Below are 17,490 nucleotides of genomic sequence, written 5' to 3'. Positions count from 1 at the left end.
CTTCCCCCAGTGTGCAGGGAGTGGATAAGTGTGCAATAGTAAATAACATAGAACTAGACTGAATGGTGATTGCTGGTTGGCGTGAACCTGATGGGCTGAATGGCCTGTTTACATGCTATTATCTCTAAACCAAGCTACATTAAATGTACTGTGTGGAACTGAGCCAGGTCAGTTGTACACAGAACTTTGTACCAACAGGACCCTGTTCCACCTTATCAAAGTGCATCAGTTATTAGGTACAAATGTGGGCTAGTACGTTAGATATGGAGATCAGAGCTGACAGTAATACTCCAGGTTTAATCTTATCAATGCCATGCCTCCTGCCTCTCCTGTATTCATATCCTTGCAAGATAAAGTCTAACATTTACTAAGTCCAACACCACCCAGTTATTGGCTTTCAGTAACCTGTCTACAAGGAAGTTGAGACCCCATTCTGCATCAATGCCACCCAATCTGTCGCCATTTCAAACATATTCAACTTTTCTGATTGCTGTATCTAATTTAGATCTGTTTTATTTTCGCTTCGAGACACAGCGCAGAAGCAGGCCCTTCGACCAACGGAGTCCATGACGACCAGCGATCCCCGTACACTAACACTATCCTACACACGAGGGACAATCTACAATTTTAACCGAGGCCAATTAACCTACAAACCTGTAAGTCTTTGGAGTGTGGGAGGAAACCGGAGCACCGGGAGAAAACCAACCCACGTGGTCACGGGGAGAACGTACAAACTCCATGGTCAGAAACGAACCCATGTCTCTGGCTCTGTAAGGCAGCATCTCTACACCGCACCGCCTTCAAATTTGAAGACCTCAAACTTTCCATTTTATATCTACTTTGTTCGGCTCTGATTTACCTAAATTGTCCGTCTCCCCGTTGCGAACTTGTACGTCCTCCTGCGATTTCACAATCCCACCTGATTTTAACATCATGAACAAATTTGGGAATATGACATTTGTTCCCCTCAGCCAAGATTCTGATGTGGACTGGGAATAGGTGGGGTCCTAGCTCCGACCCCCCTGCCTCAACAGTCACAGCCTGCTAACCTGACGAAGATCCCCGAGTCTGAAGAAGGGTCTCGACCCAAAACATCACCGATTCCTTCTCTCCAGGGATGCTGCCTGTCCCACTGAGTTACTCCAGCATTTTGTGTCTAACTAAGATCCTTTTATTCCCAGTCCTTGCCTTTAACCCACGAGCCACATGTCAACCCGTCATAAGGAATAGGAGTAGAATGAGGCCATTCAGCCCATTAAGTCTACTCCACCATTCAATCATGGCTGATCTATCACTCCCTCCTAACCCCATTCTCCTGCCTTCTCCCCATAACCTCTGGCACTAATCAAGAATCTATCGATCTCTGCCTTAAAAATATCAACTGACGTGGCATCGACAGCCTTCTGCGGCAAATAATTCCACAGATTCACCACCCTCTAACTAAAGAAATCTCTCCTCATCTCCTTCCTTAAAAAACATCCTCTAAGTCAGTGCACTTGCCCCCACATAGAATAGAATAGAATAGAATAGTTTATTTATTGTCATTGTAACATGAACCATGTACAACGAAATTGTAAAATGTCAGCCAGTCAGTGCACCATTCAAACATTTCTAAAAGCTAACGATACATACAAGGTAAAATATTTAAAAAAAGATAAACAACTAAAATAAATATCATGAAAATAGCACGCATAAACACCCAGCCCTACATCCTTCTGTCGATTTCACAGTCTCTTATTATGTGAGACTGTATGGGATCTAATCGGTACCTTCATAAGTTATAGCAGCAGAATTAGGTCTTTCGGCTGATCCATACTCTGCCTCTCAAACCCATACTAATCATTACCTTCTGAAATTCCAAGACATGACATCCATTGCTTCTGATCTAGAACTATTCTAGAACTCGCACCCTCAATGAACTCCAGGAGACTGCCCTGTCTTTGTATGGTCCTGATGATTTATTTACAGTAGTACAGTATACTACAACAATTCTGACCTCTCCCAGACACCCTGTGAACGTGTTGCCCAGTGTTACAATAGCATTGTCCTGAAAAAAGTTTGTGTTGATGTCAGTCACTGTGCTGGTGACATTAACAGTGGTGCAGTGGTAGAGTTGCTGCCTTACAGCGCCAGAGACCCTGGTTCGATCCTGACTACGGGTGCTGTCTGTACGGAGTTTGTACGTTCTCCCTGTGACCGCGTGGGTTTTCTCCGGGTGCAATGGGTTCTTCCCACACTCCAAAGATGTACAGGTTTATAGGTTAATTGGCTTGGTATAATTGTAAATTGTCCCTAGTGTGTAGGATAGTGTTAGTGCGTGGACTCAGTGGGTCGAAAGGCCTGTTTCCATGCTGTATCTCGAAACTAGAGTAAATTAAAGTAAAAAGCTGCCTGTCCCGCTGAGTTACTCCAGCATTTTGTGTTAATCCTCTTGTTCCCCTCCACTTATATTGAATGGAGAATATAGACTTACTCGCAATATCTCCCGGTGAATTGGCTCGGACACTTGCAGCGGTACGAGTTGAGAGCATCGAGGCAGCTGCCGTTGTTTGTACACTGGTGGTCTGCACAGTCATCCACATTGCTGTCGCAGTCCGGCCCGGTGTAGCCCAGCTCACAGTCGCACCTGTAGCCTTGCGGGGAGTTGCTGCAGTTGCCCCGGACACAAGGCGTGGACGCGCAGTTGTCCACACTGTGCTCACATCGGGATCCCTCCCACCCCTCCACACACTGGCACCGGGAAAGGTCAAACAGGTCCTCGCACTTTCCCTCGTTCAGGCACGGGTTAGGGGTGCACACCTCCCCGCCGAAGCATCCGATCCTTGCCGGGGAACCGCTCACCATGGCAAACTGCCCCGTCTTCGTGAGGATCTTGTGCTTCATGTAAGGGAGGTATATGCCGCCAATTCTGGCCACTCCCAGGCACCCGGTAAAGTTGTTGCCCAGTGTCACCGTGGCGTTGTCCTGAAGGAAGTTGATATTCCCCGTGGCGACCATGCTGGTGATGTTGGACTTCCCGTCCAGCACAATGGTCCACCTTGAAGACGCCTTCGAAGGTACCTCCATGGTAACGAGGACCGAGTGCCACTGTCCATCCGAGGTATTGACGGTGCTCGCCATGGCCAGGCCTTCCACGCTGTTCCCACTGTACAACTTAAACTGCAGCTGGGAATTGTGTAATCCAAGCCAGAAGGACTCGGCACCATGGTTGACCTGTAGAAGATCAGCAGCCGTATCTCTGGTCTTGAAGTTCACCGAAATACTGCTGAGGTCTCTTGTGATCAACTCGTTGCCGAGGTAAACAATTGGATTTTTACCCTGAAACGTTGCGTTGGAATGACCTGTGGACATGCACAGAAATAGAAAACACATTAACCTCTCTTTGAAATCTCCACCACTGATTCTCCCTCCACACTCACTGTCGCAACGTTTAAGAAACGTACAGACAGGTATATTGAAAGGACAGGTTTGTAGAACGATGGGTCAAACGTTGGCAGGTGGGACTAGTGTGGATGGGACAAGTTGGTCGGTACGGGCAAGTTGGGCCGAAGGATCTATTTCCATGCTGTAAGGCTCTATAACTCTACGTGTTTCCCATTCAAATGTCGTCATCCCCTCTCCAACATAAGGATCAAGAAACAACCATTGCTGAAACCAAACAAACACTCAGCAGGTCAGGCTGCATTGGTGGAAAGAGAAAATATATAGAATTTCAGGTCAAAGAACCTTTATCAGGATGAATAGCTAATGGAACTTGTTATAGGTGTATTTTGAAAGTGTAGAGGACTAGCTTCTTCTCCTCTGTTATCAAGCTTCTTAATGGTCCTTCCATAAACCAGGGTACTATTCGATTCACCTCTACCCCATTGCGGACATTGGACTTTGTCTGTGGAACTGATGTGCTGCAATGCTGAAAACTATAGTCTGCACTTCGTATTTTCCCCTTTGCTCTGCCTATTGTACTTGAGTTTAACTTGATTGTATTGTGTATTTGTGTAGATCATAATCAAATCAAGATTATGTAGATTGTACTCTACATAATACAATCAAGTTAACCTCAAGTACAATAGGTAGAGCAAAGGGGAAAATATGAAGTGCAGAACATCGCTTCCAATTTGGATGATATTTTGTCAATTGAACGATTAAATTATTATTATTTTAAACCCAAAGACCAATTCAATAATGAAAAGGTATGGCGACTGCTCTGTCTCCGACCGGAAGGCATTGCAGAGGGTGGTGAAAATTGCCCAACGCATCACCGGTTCCTCGCTCCCCTCCATTGAGTCTGTCCAAAGCAAGCGTTGTCTGCGGAGGGCGCTCAGCATCGCGAAGGACTGCTCTCACCCCAACCATGGACTGTTTACCCTCCTACCATCCGGGAGGCGCTACAGGTCTCTCCGTTGCCGAACCAGCAGGTCCAGGAACAGCTTCTTCCCGGCGGCTGTCACTCTACTCAACAACGTACCTCGGTGACTGCCAATCACCCCCCCCCCCCGGACACTTATTATTATTTGTTCAAATCATTTGTTATGTCGCTCTTCCAGGGAGATGCTAAATGCATTTCGTTGTCTCTGTACTGTACACTGACAATGACAATTAAAATTGAATCTGAATCTGAAAAGGCATCAGATAGATAACTTTTTCATGGATGCCTGCCTTCATCAGTTGAGTTTAACAGTTAAAAAGTCATAATGCAGTTGTAAAAATCCTTCATCCGGTCACATTTGGAGTATTGTGTGCAGTTCTGCTTGCCCCATTACAGGAAGGATCGGAAGACTTTGGATAGGGTGCAGAATGCTACCTGGGTTAAGTATTAAGTGTATGGAGAATTTGGATAAACATGTTTTCTCTGGAGCGTCGGAGGACTTGGATAGAAGTTTATAACATGATAAGAGGCTTAGACAGGCTGGACAGTCAGAAGCTTTTTCCATAGTGGAAATGTCAAGTATGAAGGGCAGAGCTTTAGGGTAAGAAAGTAGTCAAAAATTCTGGAGAAAGTCAGCGGGTGAAGCAGCATCTGTGGAGCGAAGGAAAAAGGCAACGTTTCGGGTCGAGACCCTTCTCAAACCCGGACTTTAGGGTAAGAAATGCAAGTTTGAAGAAGATGTGCGGCACAAATTATTTTACAGAGAGAGAGGATGGTGCCTGGGACCAGTGCCAGGGGTGGCGGTGGAGGCAGATATGATAGTGGTGCTTAGATCAACACATGGATATACGCATCATGTGCAGGTTGAGAAGATTAGTTTAACGTGGCTTCATGTTAAGACCGGACATTGTGGGCTGAAGGGCCTGTTCCTGGGCTCTGCTGTTCTGAGCTCTCAGTTCCGACAGCCTGGTGAGTATTTCTGGCTTTTTATTTTTATTTTATTCTTGTTTTAATGCTCCCTGATCTCCGGTGATTAGTGGTTGCAGTTGAATTGTGTCGGAAGGAACTACAGATGCTGGTTTCAACCGAAGATAGACACAAAAAGCTGGGGTAACTCAGCGGGTCAGACAAGCATCTCTGGAGAGAAGGAATGGGTTCTTCAGTGTGAGGAAGGGTCTTGACCCTGAAACACCACCCATTCCTTCTCTCCGGAGATGCTGCCCGTCCCCCTGAGGTACTCCAGCTTGTCGTGTCTATCTTCGGTTGCAGTTGAATGTTGTCCTTACATTCGTATCCACCGGGAAGATCCTGGCAGTGACTCCTGGAAAGACAGGGTTCGGTCCTACACCACACGATGTCCTCGCAGGTCCGTCCCGTGTACTGCCGCGGGCATTTGCATTCAAAGTCGTTCCAGGTCACGATGCACGTCCCTCCATGGTGGCACGGAGCTGCCTGTGGGGAAGCAACGACCGCCAGTCACGACAAAAACGATCTATTCTGCACTGGAGAAAATCAGTTTGAAGTAGGGTCCCAACCCGAAACATCACCCATCCTTTTTCTCCAGAGATTCTGCCTGACCCATTGAGTTACTCCAGCACTTTGCAACTCTCTTATCTGCAGTTCTTTGTTTCTACATGATGGGAAATTGCCCAGGTACATCCCATTTACAAAAGTTAGAACAAATCAAATTAGGCCAATTTTCATCAATAGCACAAGGAACTGCAGATGCTGGAATCTTGGGCAAAACACTAAGTGCAGGAGGAACAGTCGGAAGAATAGTACTGACCCAAAACGTCTACAGAGCTACTGCTTCCCCCTCTACCAACTTCCACAGGCCCACAGGCCAAGGCAATACCAGGACAGAGGATAGACACAAACATGTTGCCTGACCCGCTGAGTTACTCCAGCACTCTGTGTCCTTCTGCAGAAACTCGATGGGTCAGGCAGCATCTGTGGAAGACGTGAACAGACAACATCTTGGGTTGGGACCCTTCTTTAGACTGATTGTAGTCGGGTGAAAACAGGTGAAGAGATGGGGACAGGACAGGCTGGCTAGTGATAGGTGGATACAGGTGAGGAGGGGGTTAGATTCATTGGAGAAATAAGTCTGAAGAAAGGTTCCAACCCTCCGGAGATGCTGCCTGACCTGCTGAGTTACTCCAGCATTTTCTATCTGTCTTGGGTATTTTCCACTGAATCTCATATTGTTCTGCCTGGCAGGTTGTGGCTGGGAAATGTATAAGGCACCGACTTGAAGCAATTTAAACCAACTTAAACTGTTGGGTGAACTTCTGAACAAAACAGAAGTAACGTAGGAACAATGAACTGGTACAAGATAGGCACAAAGTGCTGGAGTAACTCAGCGGGTCAGGCAGAATCTCTGGAGAAAATGAATGGGTGATGTTTCGGGTTGAGACCCTTCTTCAGACTGGAAGTAGAGGGGGGGGGGGAGGGGTGGAAGAATTGGTGGCGAGAAATGACCATGACAAATCAAATCAGGAAACAAAATGTCCTCAGGCAAGGTGGAGCCCATTGTTGACTGGGAAGCAGAGGTAAGCTTCACTTCCTATTCACCTGGGTGTGGGGAGGGGGAGCAGGCTGAATGGTTACGCACCCTGATTACCCAGGGTGGGCAACAACACCCCCCCAAACTGTGGCCACTTGCAGCATACAGGGGGACCACCCTCCCTCATTGTGGCCAGGTCCATCTCCCACCAGCCTGGAACCTCAGGAATACCACAGGCAGTCTACAGAGCTACTGCTTCCCCCTCTACCAACTTCCACATGCACACAGGCCAAGGCAATACCAGGACAGAGGATAGACACAAACATGCTGGAGTAACTCAGCGGGACAGGCAGCATCTCCAGAGAGAAGGAATGGGTGATGTTTCGGGTCGAGACCCTTCTTCAGGACCAGAGGGTCAGGGTGTGAGGGAGGGAGGGAGGGAATGAACAGAGAGCAAGAAGGAGGGAAGAGAGTGAGAGGGAGAAAGAGAGAGTGAGAATCAGAGCGCGGGACAGAGAAAGAGAGAGTGAGAAGGGGGAAGAGAGGGAGCCAGGGTGTTAGAGAGGGAGAGAGTTGGTGTGAGGGAGGGGTTGGGCAGGATGTAAGTGAGGGAGGACTGAGGGGTGTGGAGGGAGGGAGGGTGTGTAAGGGAGAGAGGGAGGGTATTGGTGTGGGAAGGAGGAAGGGTATGTAAGGGAGGGTGAGGGAGAGCAGTATGAGGGAGGGTGAGGGAGGATTCAGAGTACAACGGAGGCGAGAGGTCCTGTGTGGGAGGGAGGGAGGGAGGGGTTTGGTGAATGAAGGGGAGTGGGTTGGTGTGTCAGAGGGAGGGGTCACTGTGTGAGTGAGGTGAGGGGGTCGGGGTGTGAGGAGGAGGGGGGTTCAATGTGTAACGGGGGCAAGGGGTTCTGTGTGTGTTTGAGGGGGGGTCAGTATATGAGTGAGGGGAGGGGTTGTGCATCTGAGGGTGGGAGGGGGTAGGGATGTGTGAGGCTGGGAGAGGTCGGTGTGTGAGTGAGGAGAGGGGTTGTGTGTGTGTGTGAGAGGGAGAGAGAGACAGGCGGGTTCAGCATTGGTAATCACCATGCAGAAACCTGTAGCAGGCTGGAAATTACACAATCTGCAATTTCTGCTGAACACATCCAGCTTAGGCCTTAACAATTAATAACGTCGATTATCTTTCTGCAATCACATGAGCAACTATAACTCCGAAAGATTTAACTGGCTCTGGGGATAAAGAAAACCTGTGAAAAGCTTAACATTTCTTGGTTTCTGGAACACATCAAAGGCACGACATTCGGCACAGCTTCCTACGCTCTGCACTCAACAGCCGCTAATTGTTGCTCGATTCACAAGTAGTCTGGAGAAATGTGGCCAATTTTCACCCAATTTGATTGCAGATTGGAAATAAGACAGCACATGGTAAAATCTCTTCAAAACATATCAGCTGTTTGACACCAGCTTTTCATATAAATGTCCTTGCGTTTTGTCGAGTCTGTTCTTATGTCTTCATTTTTTAGTTTTAAAGATGCAGGCAATTTGGCTCACTGTGTCTGCGCCGGCCAGTAGTCAGTCAGCCAGTCCTACACACTATCCTACACACACTTGAGGCAATTTACAATTGTAGCAAGCCAATTAACCTGTATGTCTTTAGAGTGTGGGAGGAAACCGGAGCTCCTGGAGACAACCCACGCGGTCATAGGGAGAACGTTCAAACTCCGTAAAGACAGCGCCCGTACTCAGGATCGAACCCGTGTCTCTGGTGCTGTAAGGCAGCTGCTCTACCACTGTGCCACCGTGCCAGCGCTCTTGGGAATGATCCCAAGAGTCTGAGTCCCTTTCTCCTTATTTCTCAGTGTTTCTGCAACTTATTCTCTCTCACACACGTGCCTACCAACAACGTTGCCTATTTCCTTCGCTCCATAGATGCTGCCGCACCCGCTGAGTTTCTCCAGCAGTTTTGTCTACCCTCTCTTGATTATTTTTGCCCCAATGTGTAATTTACTGGGGTCAATTAAGCTGCCAGCATGTCTTTGGATCTGTGAGGGGTCCAGAGCATCTGGGATAACATGAAAATCGCCCACCAAGTGCAATAATTGGCATGCTAATCTGCTGCTATGTACATAATAGTGAAGAATGCCATCCCTTTTGTGTGGACTAAAATATGCTGAGATGCATATATTGCTGGTGTCTATGGAAGATCTTCAACCTTCCACCACTTAAGCTCTTTAAGCGTCTGACCGCCTAATTTGATGAACAAATTATATATTTAAAATTCAGTAATCATTTTGCAATATTAAAACCAACAAATTTTGAAAATCTGCTTTTTAACTTTTTAAAGATGCCAGTACATCTGACAGTACTAATGGATAGATATTATTTAAAATATATGAATTGATCGGACTTTACTGGACCTCATCTTGCGCTAAATGTTATTCATGTTATTCCCTTTATCATGTACCTGTACACTGCGAATGGCTCGATTGTAATCATGGCTTGTCTTTCCGCTGACTGGCTAGCAGGCAAAAAAAGCTTTTCACTGTTCCTCGGTACACGTGACAATAAACTAAGCTAACTACAGCATTATTCCATTTATGTGTAGGAAAGAACTGCAGATGCTGGTTTAAATCAAAGGTGGACACAAAATGCTGCTGTAACTCAGCGGAGCAGGCAGCATCTCTGGGGAGAAGGAATGGGTGACGTTTCAGTCTGAAGAAGGGTCTCGACCCAAAATGTCACCCATTCCTTCTCTGCAGAGATGCTCCCTGTCCCGCTGAATTACTCCAGCATTTTGTGTCTATTATTCCCCTTATCATGTGTACACCTGAATACTGTGGACGGCTCGATTGTAATCATGTATTGTCTTTCTGCTGACTGGCTAGCACGCAACAAAAGCTTCTCACTGTACCTCGGTACACGTGACAATAACTAAACTCAACTAATGCCATCGGTGCCAGTGAGAGTCATGGCCTGGGATTGAACAACAAGAGTGCTTTTACCTTGCAGGAATCATCACTGATACAATTATTCAGCACGTTCACAAGTGTTTTATTGGTGTAAGCTCCCGGCCACGTGGTATGGTTCTTGATTTTCATCGGGAAAAACTCCAGTAGATTATCGTTGATTCTAACGTCCTGCAGGCAGCCTTTGAAAGGTCCTCCCCAGAGCGCAGAATCCTCCGTATAATGACCAAAATGGATAGTATCGAGCGGGTGAATGGCCACACGGGGCAACAGGCCCTCCAGCATAACGACTTTGGATTCCTTCACGGTCAGCCAGCCGTCATTCAGGTGGATTTCCACAAGGCGTCTCGTGCCGTCGACCAGGTGTATGGTGGAGGCCAGCTTGGTGCCTTGGGCTTTGAAGGAGATGTCACTGTTCCTCAGGTACACAGAGAGGTAGGGTGCCGTGGCGTTACGGAGCTGCAATATCAGGCCGCTCGGTTTCCGTGTACGGATATAAAACGAAATAACAAATTTAGAGCCGGGATTATTCGTGATGACGAAAGATGCGGAGCTGCTGGAGTTGTTGTGGCTGAAGGTCACCGGCCTGTATTCTGCAGAGAGGGGAAGAAGAGGAGGTGGTAGAACAGTTCAGAACATAGTGCGATCCCTGGTACAGTGTGTCTAGACAGTGTGTGTGTCCCAGACAATGTGTGTCCCAGTGTGTGTCTAGACAATGTGTGTCCCAGACAGTGTGTGTCCAGACAGTGTGTGTCCCAGACGTGTGTGTGTCCAGACAGTGTGTGTCTAGACAGTGTGTGTCCCAGACAGTGTGTGTCCCAGACGTGTGTGTGTCTAGACAGTGTGTGTCCAGACAGTGTTTGCATGTTCTCCATGTGACCAAGTAGATTTCTTCCCGGGTGCTCCATTTTCCTCCCAAATTCTAAATGGTCAGTGGGTCAATCAGCCGCTGTGAGTGGGTGGTTACAGTCAACATGGACTCAGTGAGTGAAAGGGTCTGTTTCAGTGCTGTTTCTCTGTGAAACCCATGACTCTTATTTAATCAACTGAATTTCAATCCTTCATTTTCAAGGGCAGCTGGATTTGAACCATCATCTCTTGTTTAATGAACCAAGTCTCAGGATACCAGCGTGGTGAGATGTAAGCCCCTGTCTGGCCATGTGGGGACTAGGGTGAGGTTGTAAGAGGAGTCAGTGCTGTAGCAGCAACTGTAGCAGGTCATTTCTACCCCAGTCAGAACCTGTCTCTCAGGGTGGAAATGTCCAACACTAGAGGGCGCAGCAATAAGGAGGGAGGAGGAAACACTGAGAGGGGTGGGAGCTTGGAACGCTTGTATAGTGGTGGTAGTGGAGGCAGATATGATAGTAGCATTTAAGAGGCTTTTAGATAGGCACATGAAGTGCAGGGGGAACAGAGGGATATGGATCATGTACAGGGAGATGAGATCAGTTTAATGTCATCATGCTTGGCACGAACATCATTGTGGGCCGAAGGGCCATTCCTGTGCTGTACTGTTCTACATAGCTCAGGCCTGCAATTCCAGGAGAGATCTAACCCTCCCTCCCTCCTAACCCCATTCTCCTGCCTTCTACCCAGAACCCCTGACACCTGTACTATTCAAGTATCTATCTATCAATCTATCGCTGCCTTAAAAACATGCAATGATGGGCTGCACAACCTTCTATGGCAATTCATTCCACAGATTCACCACCCTTTGACTAAAGGAATTTCTCCTCATCTCCTTCCAAAGGGAACGTTCTTTCATTCTGAGGCTGTGTCCTCTGATCCTAGACTCTCCCGCTTAGTGGAAATATCCTCGCCACTCTATCCAGGCATTGGGCCCAGCACCGATCAAGAGCAGCCTCTCACGAGGAACCTTATCAAAGGCCTAAGATAGACATAAAGAGCTGGAGTAACTCAGCGGGACAGGGAGCATCTCTGGAGAGAAGGTATGGGTTTTTCAGTCTGAAGAAGGGTCTCGACCCGAAACGTCACCCATTCATTCCTTCTCTCCAGAGATGCTGCCTGTCCCGCTGAGTTACTCCAGCTTTTTGTGTCTATCTTCGGTTTAAACCAGCATCTGCAGTTCTTCCTTGTACTTATCAAAGGCCTTGCTGAAAGCCATACAAACGACATCTACGGCTCTGCCCTCGTCAACCTTTATGGATGCGCTTCACGTTGTCACTGAATGAGCTTGTATGCTTTGTGTGTGTTTTTTACCATGGAGTCTGTAGGGTTCAGACAAGGACTTGCCGACCTCATCCCCACCCTGACAGACAGAGCCCTTAAGTGTCATCCGTTGCCTCTTCCAAAGAGCGCACCAGAGCAAACGCTGCAATCTGCTGACCTTGGGTGCAAGTTGGACCCACGTACGGTCGGAAACATTCACAGATGTAGCTTGTCCACAGGTCCACGCACTTCCCGTTGCCGTGACAGGGGCCCTGCTCACACCAGTCCGTCTTCTCACAGCCCAGCTTGAAATTCCACGCCAGATTGTCGGAGATGGTCTGTGGCAGAATGGGCTCGTTGTCAATTTCCAAATCCCGCATGCAGCCGGTGAAGTTCTCCTGAGCTGAAAAGTACGTTCCGTATTCGCCGCCGATGTACGTTGTCTGGAAGGTGTTCAGCGGGGGGAGAGTGGCCGATGTGATGGGCTTCGAGTCGGAGCAAGTCTGGTTTGGACAAGCTGGATGTGTCAACATCACCAGCAGGTTCTTGCCCAGGATCACCCTCAGTTCGTGCCAGGCCCCGTCGTCGACCGACTGGCTGAAGGAGATGCCCAGAATCTGCTCGCTTATGGTCGCCATAGACATCAGCTTCCCGCTGTAGATCTGGACGCGGATGTACTCGTCCAGCAGGTTGCCCCGGTATATCAGCAGCGAGTGCGGCAGGGTGGTCCGAAAGCTCACGCTGATACTGATCGAGTCGTCTGCCGTACGTCTGCTGGTCCCGTTCCCAGCCTCGGCCCCCTGCACGACCACAAAGCCGTCGGACAGGGAGAAGGTTGTGGAGGTTGAGCAGGAAGCGTCGTAGAAACCGGGAGGGCAGCTGCAGAGGTGAGTGTGGATCTCTTGCAGCAGGAGGGGCACACATGTGGCCCCGTTGTGGCAATTGTGCTCCAGGCAGCCGGTCAGTTCGACCGAGCAGCTCTTCCCCCCCCACACCACTCCCTCCTCGTCCCCGGGGGGACAGTGGCAGGTGAAGTCCGCCACACCATCTTCACAGACACCCCCGTTTTCACACGGATCCCCCTCGCATTCATTGATGTTGGCCTGGCACGTCACCCCTGTGGAAAGAGGAAAATCAGCCTGTTTTGTACCACAGGAAATACAATGTATTTTCATAAGTTCATGATAAGTCACAGGAGCAGAATTAGACCATTCGGCCCATCGAGTCTCCTCCGACCGATCTAACCTTCTCTCTCAACCCCACTCTCCTGCCTTCTCCCCACAATCCTTAATACCCTTAATAATCAATCACTAGTGATTTAAATTAGTAATTCCTGTTGTGCTGAAGCAAAGCAAGAATGTCATTGCCCTATCAGGGACACATGACAATAAATTCACTTGTCACTTGAAAATCCATCTCCGCCTTTTGTTCAGTTCTAAATAGAGACTAATTTGTAGGGTCTCGACCCAAAATGTCACCTATCCATGTTCTCCGGAGATGCTGCCTGAGCTGATGAGTTACTCCAGCACTTTATGTCCTTTTATGTATTAACCAGCATCCCAGTTCCTGGTCTCTACATTTGACTGCCCTACTGCCAAATCTCCTCAATGTATGAAGGTTCTTGAGCCAAAGCGTCACCCAATTCATTTCCTCCAGAGATACTGCCTGACCTGCTGAGCTACTCCAGCATTTCGAGTCCTTTTGTCTATTCTTTTGCACAATGCACAATACGAAGGGAATGATAACTAGCTACATGTTGGTGCATTACACTGGTGGACATCACCATTCTTTGATCAAGCATTGAATTCCAACAGGTCCTGGTCGAACAGAATACTTTTCACATAAAACTGAGAATGCTGGATATACTCAGCAGGTCAGACTGCATCTGTAGAGAAATAAATAATGTTTAACTTTCCAGGGATTTAACAATAAAACGGAAGATGCCGGAAATGCCATGCAGGTCAGGCAGCATCTGTGAGTATTATTTATGCAGGATAAACCAATCCAACGTATGAAGAAATGTTTCATTGGCATTGTGTCACAGAAAGTTGTTTATATGAAGAGAAAACTAAATTGTAGTATTGAAACAAGGACCTGAAGATGATGGTCTATCAGGGACGTGCGGTCAGGGGAGGCAGAGCCTCTCCTGTCATACTACCAATGAAAATAGCTGTTAAGAAAAGTAAAGAAAAACATTAATAAAATAAAGATAAAGATTTTTCCACTGATCTGTGTTATAAATGTCATTTCTATATGAATCTAATAATCTTTTATAGTCAAAGTCGCCAAATTTGCGCAGCTCCGCTGCAACTACAGGGAGAGATGAGAGGTGAGGCAGCGGCAAGCTGAGCCTCCCCTCTGATTGCGCAACCCCTCAGGAACTGGATGGAGCGCGGGCAATAAGCGTGTGCCTGTTACTATCTCTATGTATGTCACCAATGTAATGTTTGTAAACCCCTTCATTACATGTCCTCGCCGTCCATAGTGCAGGTAGCTTATTTCACGCATAAATATATTAAATTTAGGCTCCCTGGTCTCGTCATAAAACTACAATGACAATGCACCAGGGGAGGCAGCGATCACATCTGCCTCACTGAGGGGGCATGTCTTGAGCCCAGTGGAGGGAGAGCGAGCGTCAATAACGTAGGCTCAGCCCACGTAATTGACGCTACCTCGCTCTCCCTCCACGTTAACGAGCTTCAGCAGCAGCGGCGCATCATTGGATTCCACCGCTGGCGGCGCTGACTGGTAGGTTGATTCGGAGGCTCTGGGCCGCTGAGAGCTCCCAATTGGGCCCCGCGCCTAAGGGGGCCTCGCGCTGTAGTAATGTACTCTCGGCTCGGGTAGATCTACCCCGGGTGGAGGGGGGAGAGAAGGGTGGAGGGAGAGTAGAGGGGTGGAGGGGGAAGCAAGGGATAGACGGGGAGGTGGGTGTGAGGGGGAATGGAGAAGGGGGAGAGGGGGAGGTGGGTCGTTCCCTCACAGTCCTGGGGAAATGCTCCCGCCCCTCCAGTCGCCGTGCTTCACGCACACAGCCCCGGCTCCACCTCTCTCTCTCCCCGGGGAGACTCGGTGATTAATACAGGGAGGGCTGGGCCACTGATACTAGCCAGTGCCTCCCAAGCCATTGACCTCACCGCACGTCACGGTGGTTTATAGAACACGACACAACGTGCTGGGATAATTCAGCAGGTCAGGCAGCATCTCTGGAGAGAATGGATGTGATATTTCTCTACCTTTTATCTCTGTCTTATCCTCTCTCTCCCACGCTCGCTCTCTTGCTCCTTTTCCCTCTTCTCTCATTCCCTTTTCACTCTCTCTCTCTCACTCATTTTTCACATTATATTTTTCTTTGTATTTTCCTCTCTCCCTCCCTTCCTCCCTCTCTCAATCTTTCTCTTTTCTCTCCTCTCTATACTTTTTTTCCCCTCCATCTTCCTCCCGCTCTCTGTCCCTTTTTTCTCTCCCTCTACCTTTTCCTCTCTTGCCCATTTTCCCTCCCTTCTTCTCTGTCTTTCTCTTTTCTCTCTCTCTCTCTCTCGACCGTTTCTTATGCCTTTATCTCTCCCCTGCGTCCCTCCCTCCCCCTCACTCTCCCCCTCACTCTCTCTCCCTGTTTTTCTCTCTCCCTCTCTCGTGTTGTCTGTCTGTTTTTCTCTTCCTCCCTCCCCTTTCGTTTAAGACTTAGAATTCTCCAGCCTTGACCAAAGTGTTTAGCTACCAACGCCACCACCTCCTCTTGTAATTAAGCATCACTATTTTTGTACTTTGAAACACTTGTGACAGCTTTGTTGCATTAAAGAGGCAAAATAAATGGAGGTTATTGCAGTGAACAGCATTCCATCGTGAAAACTCTTCATAAAATCTCTAACTTTAAAACAGAACCAAACAGTACTTTGTGAAAAATCCGCCAGCTCTCTAACAGGTGAATTTAAATTTAAAAAATGTATTACTCTTGACTTTGTGATTCAGGTTATTTTTGGAAGGGTTAGGAAAATATAGCACAATGTTATAAGTTTTTTAAAAATTGGTAAGCAACCGGCTCAAACTTTGAGTGGAACACTGATCTGACTGTAAAGATAGATCATATGGATCAGATTTGAAATGAACAACAACCTAACACAAGATACTGTGTCGGGCATGTCCTTCCCTGAATGCACTAAACCCATAACAATGGGTTGAAAACTTGTTAGGGATTATTCAGAGGTTATACAATCATGTGGAACTAGCAGCCATTAATTTAAAACAAGAACCATTCTTCAGAATACCTGTTGCAAACAGGCAGCACTGACGAATAAAGACTTTTATATCGACCAGCTCCAAGCTCCAAGTGCTTCGTTTAAAAGGTTGCCACAAGCTAAGCCCCTGTTTTACAAATAGGCAGTCTTATGTATAAAAATAATAATGTTGACGTCGGTACCTGTATTGAGAAGCATTGCCCAGAAGAACACTTGAGAGAGGAAAGACTTCATGGTAGCTTTGCGTCCGGCCTGTGTGTTGGTGTCCAACCACAACAAAACACTGAGTGTGCTTTTCTGATGCCAGTCAGGCAAAAGCGATTAGTAATTAAACCAGCCAATATGAAGAGGGCTGCACTTTAATATACTGTAAGTTGGACTTGCTGGTAATCCTCCTCCTCCTCCTCCTCCTCTTTATCCTCTCCCAGCTGCCTCCTGTCAACGGTGACACGGAGAATGCTTGTCTCTTCGTCCTTACACTTTACATTGCAACAGAGACCTGAGATGACCCACACTTCCCTCAGCTCGTCATTCTTTCTGGACTTGTGAGGGATTTAGAAGAGAACTGTAAATTGGTAGAGTCGTCTAACTTTAAGGTTGTCCCTTTTTGTTTCAGCGTGCAATTCGAACTGCTCTAAGACAACATGCACAGTGGCACTGGTTGGGCTTGCTTGAGTTACCTCTCTAATCTCTGTGAGAGTTGTTAGACTCCCTTGGAAACAAACACGAGGATGTGTGTATGTGTATGTGTGTGCGTGTGCGTGTGCGCGTGTGCGTGTGCGTGTGTGTGTGTGTGTGTGCTGAACTGCAGCTGACTGTTTTAACCTGACGTTTTCCACAGAACGCTCATCATGCCTTACTTGCTTTGTGTCTGCTCACTTCATTAGCAGCGCGGCCCGTTATGCAGACCAGCCCCACGCAAGAGCAGTCAGTACATCCTCAGCTAAACATTCACTCCCTCTGCAACTTTTAATTGTGCTGTGATGTCCGATCCCCCTCCCCCCCTCCCCTGCCCTCCCCTGCTACAGACAATGAACACAAAGATGTTACGCAGTTCATGGCAACACATGAGAGGCCCTCTGTCTGATGAGCCAAATTACTTCTTTGCAAATTTCACAAACTCATAGAAAAAAAGTCATCAGGTTCATCTATGTTTCTATGTTTCTAAAACTGGTTCATAAATTCATAGGTTCTAGGAGCAGATCAAAGCCATTCAGCCCATCGTCTACTCCGCCCTTCAATCATGGC

At 47.7% G+C, this 17,490-nt stretch overlaps 1 protein-coding gene across 1 annotated transcript in view; it reads right to left on the bottom strand.

Moving 5' to 3' along the window:
* The window catches only part of crb2 (crumbs cell polarity complex component 2), a 120,796-nt gene that overhangs the window by 8,751 nt on the left and 94,555 nt on the right, over positions 1-17,490 (bottom strand). Inside the window, exons 7-10 of the mRNA XM_033048699.1 lie at positions 12,183-13,121; positions 9,872-10,428; positions 5,653-5,818; positions 2,474-3,341 (exon numbers count right to left, since the gene is read on the bottom strand). Of these exons, the coding sequence (XP_032904590.1) occupies positions 2,474-3,341; positions 5,653-5,818; positions 9,872-10,428; positions 12,183-13,121 (2,530 nt within the window). The remainder of the gene's footprint in view (positions 1-2,473; positions 3,342-5,652; positions 5,819-9,871; positions 10,429-12,182; positions 13,122-17,490) is intronic.

This window comes from Amblyraja radiata, chromosome 32 (genome assembly GCF_010909765.2).
Source record: "Amblyraja radiata isolate CabotCenter1 chromosome 32, sAmbRad1.1.pri, whole genome shotgun sequence".
NCBI lineage: Eukaryota > Metazoa > Chordata > Chondrichthyes > Rajiformes > Rajidae > Amblyraja > Amblyraja radiata.
Note: the sequence above shows the minus strand (reverse complement) of the source record. Positions and strands in the feature narration are given on the sequence as shown.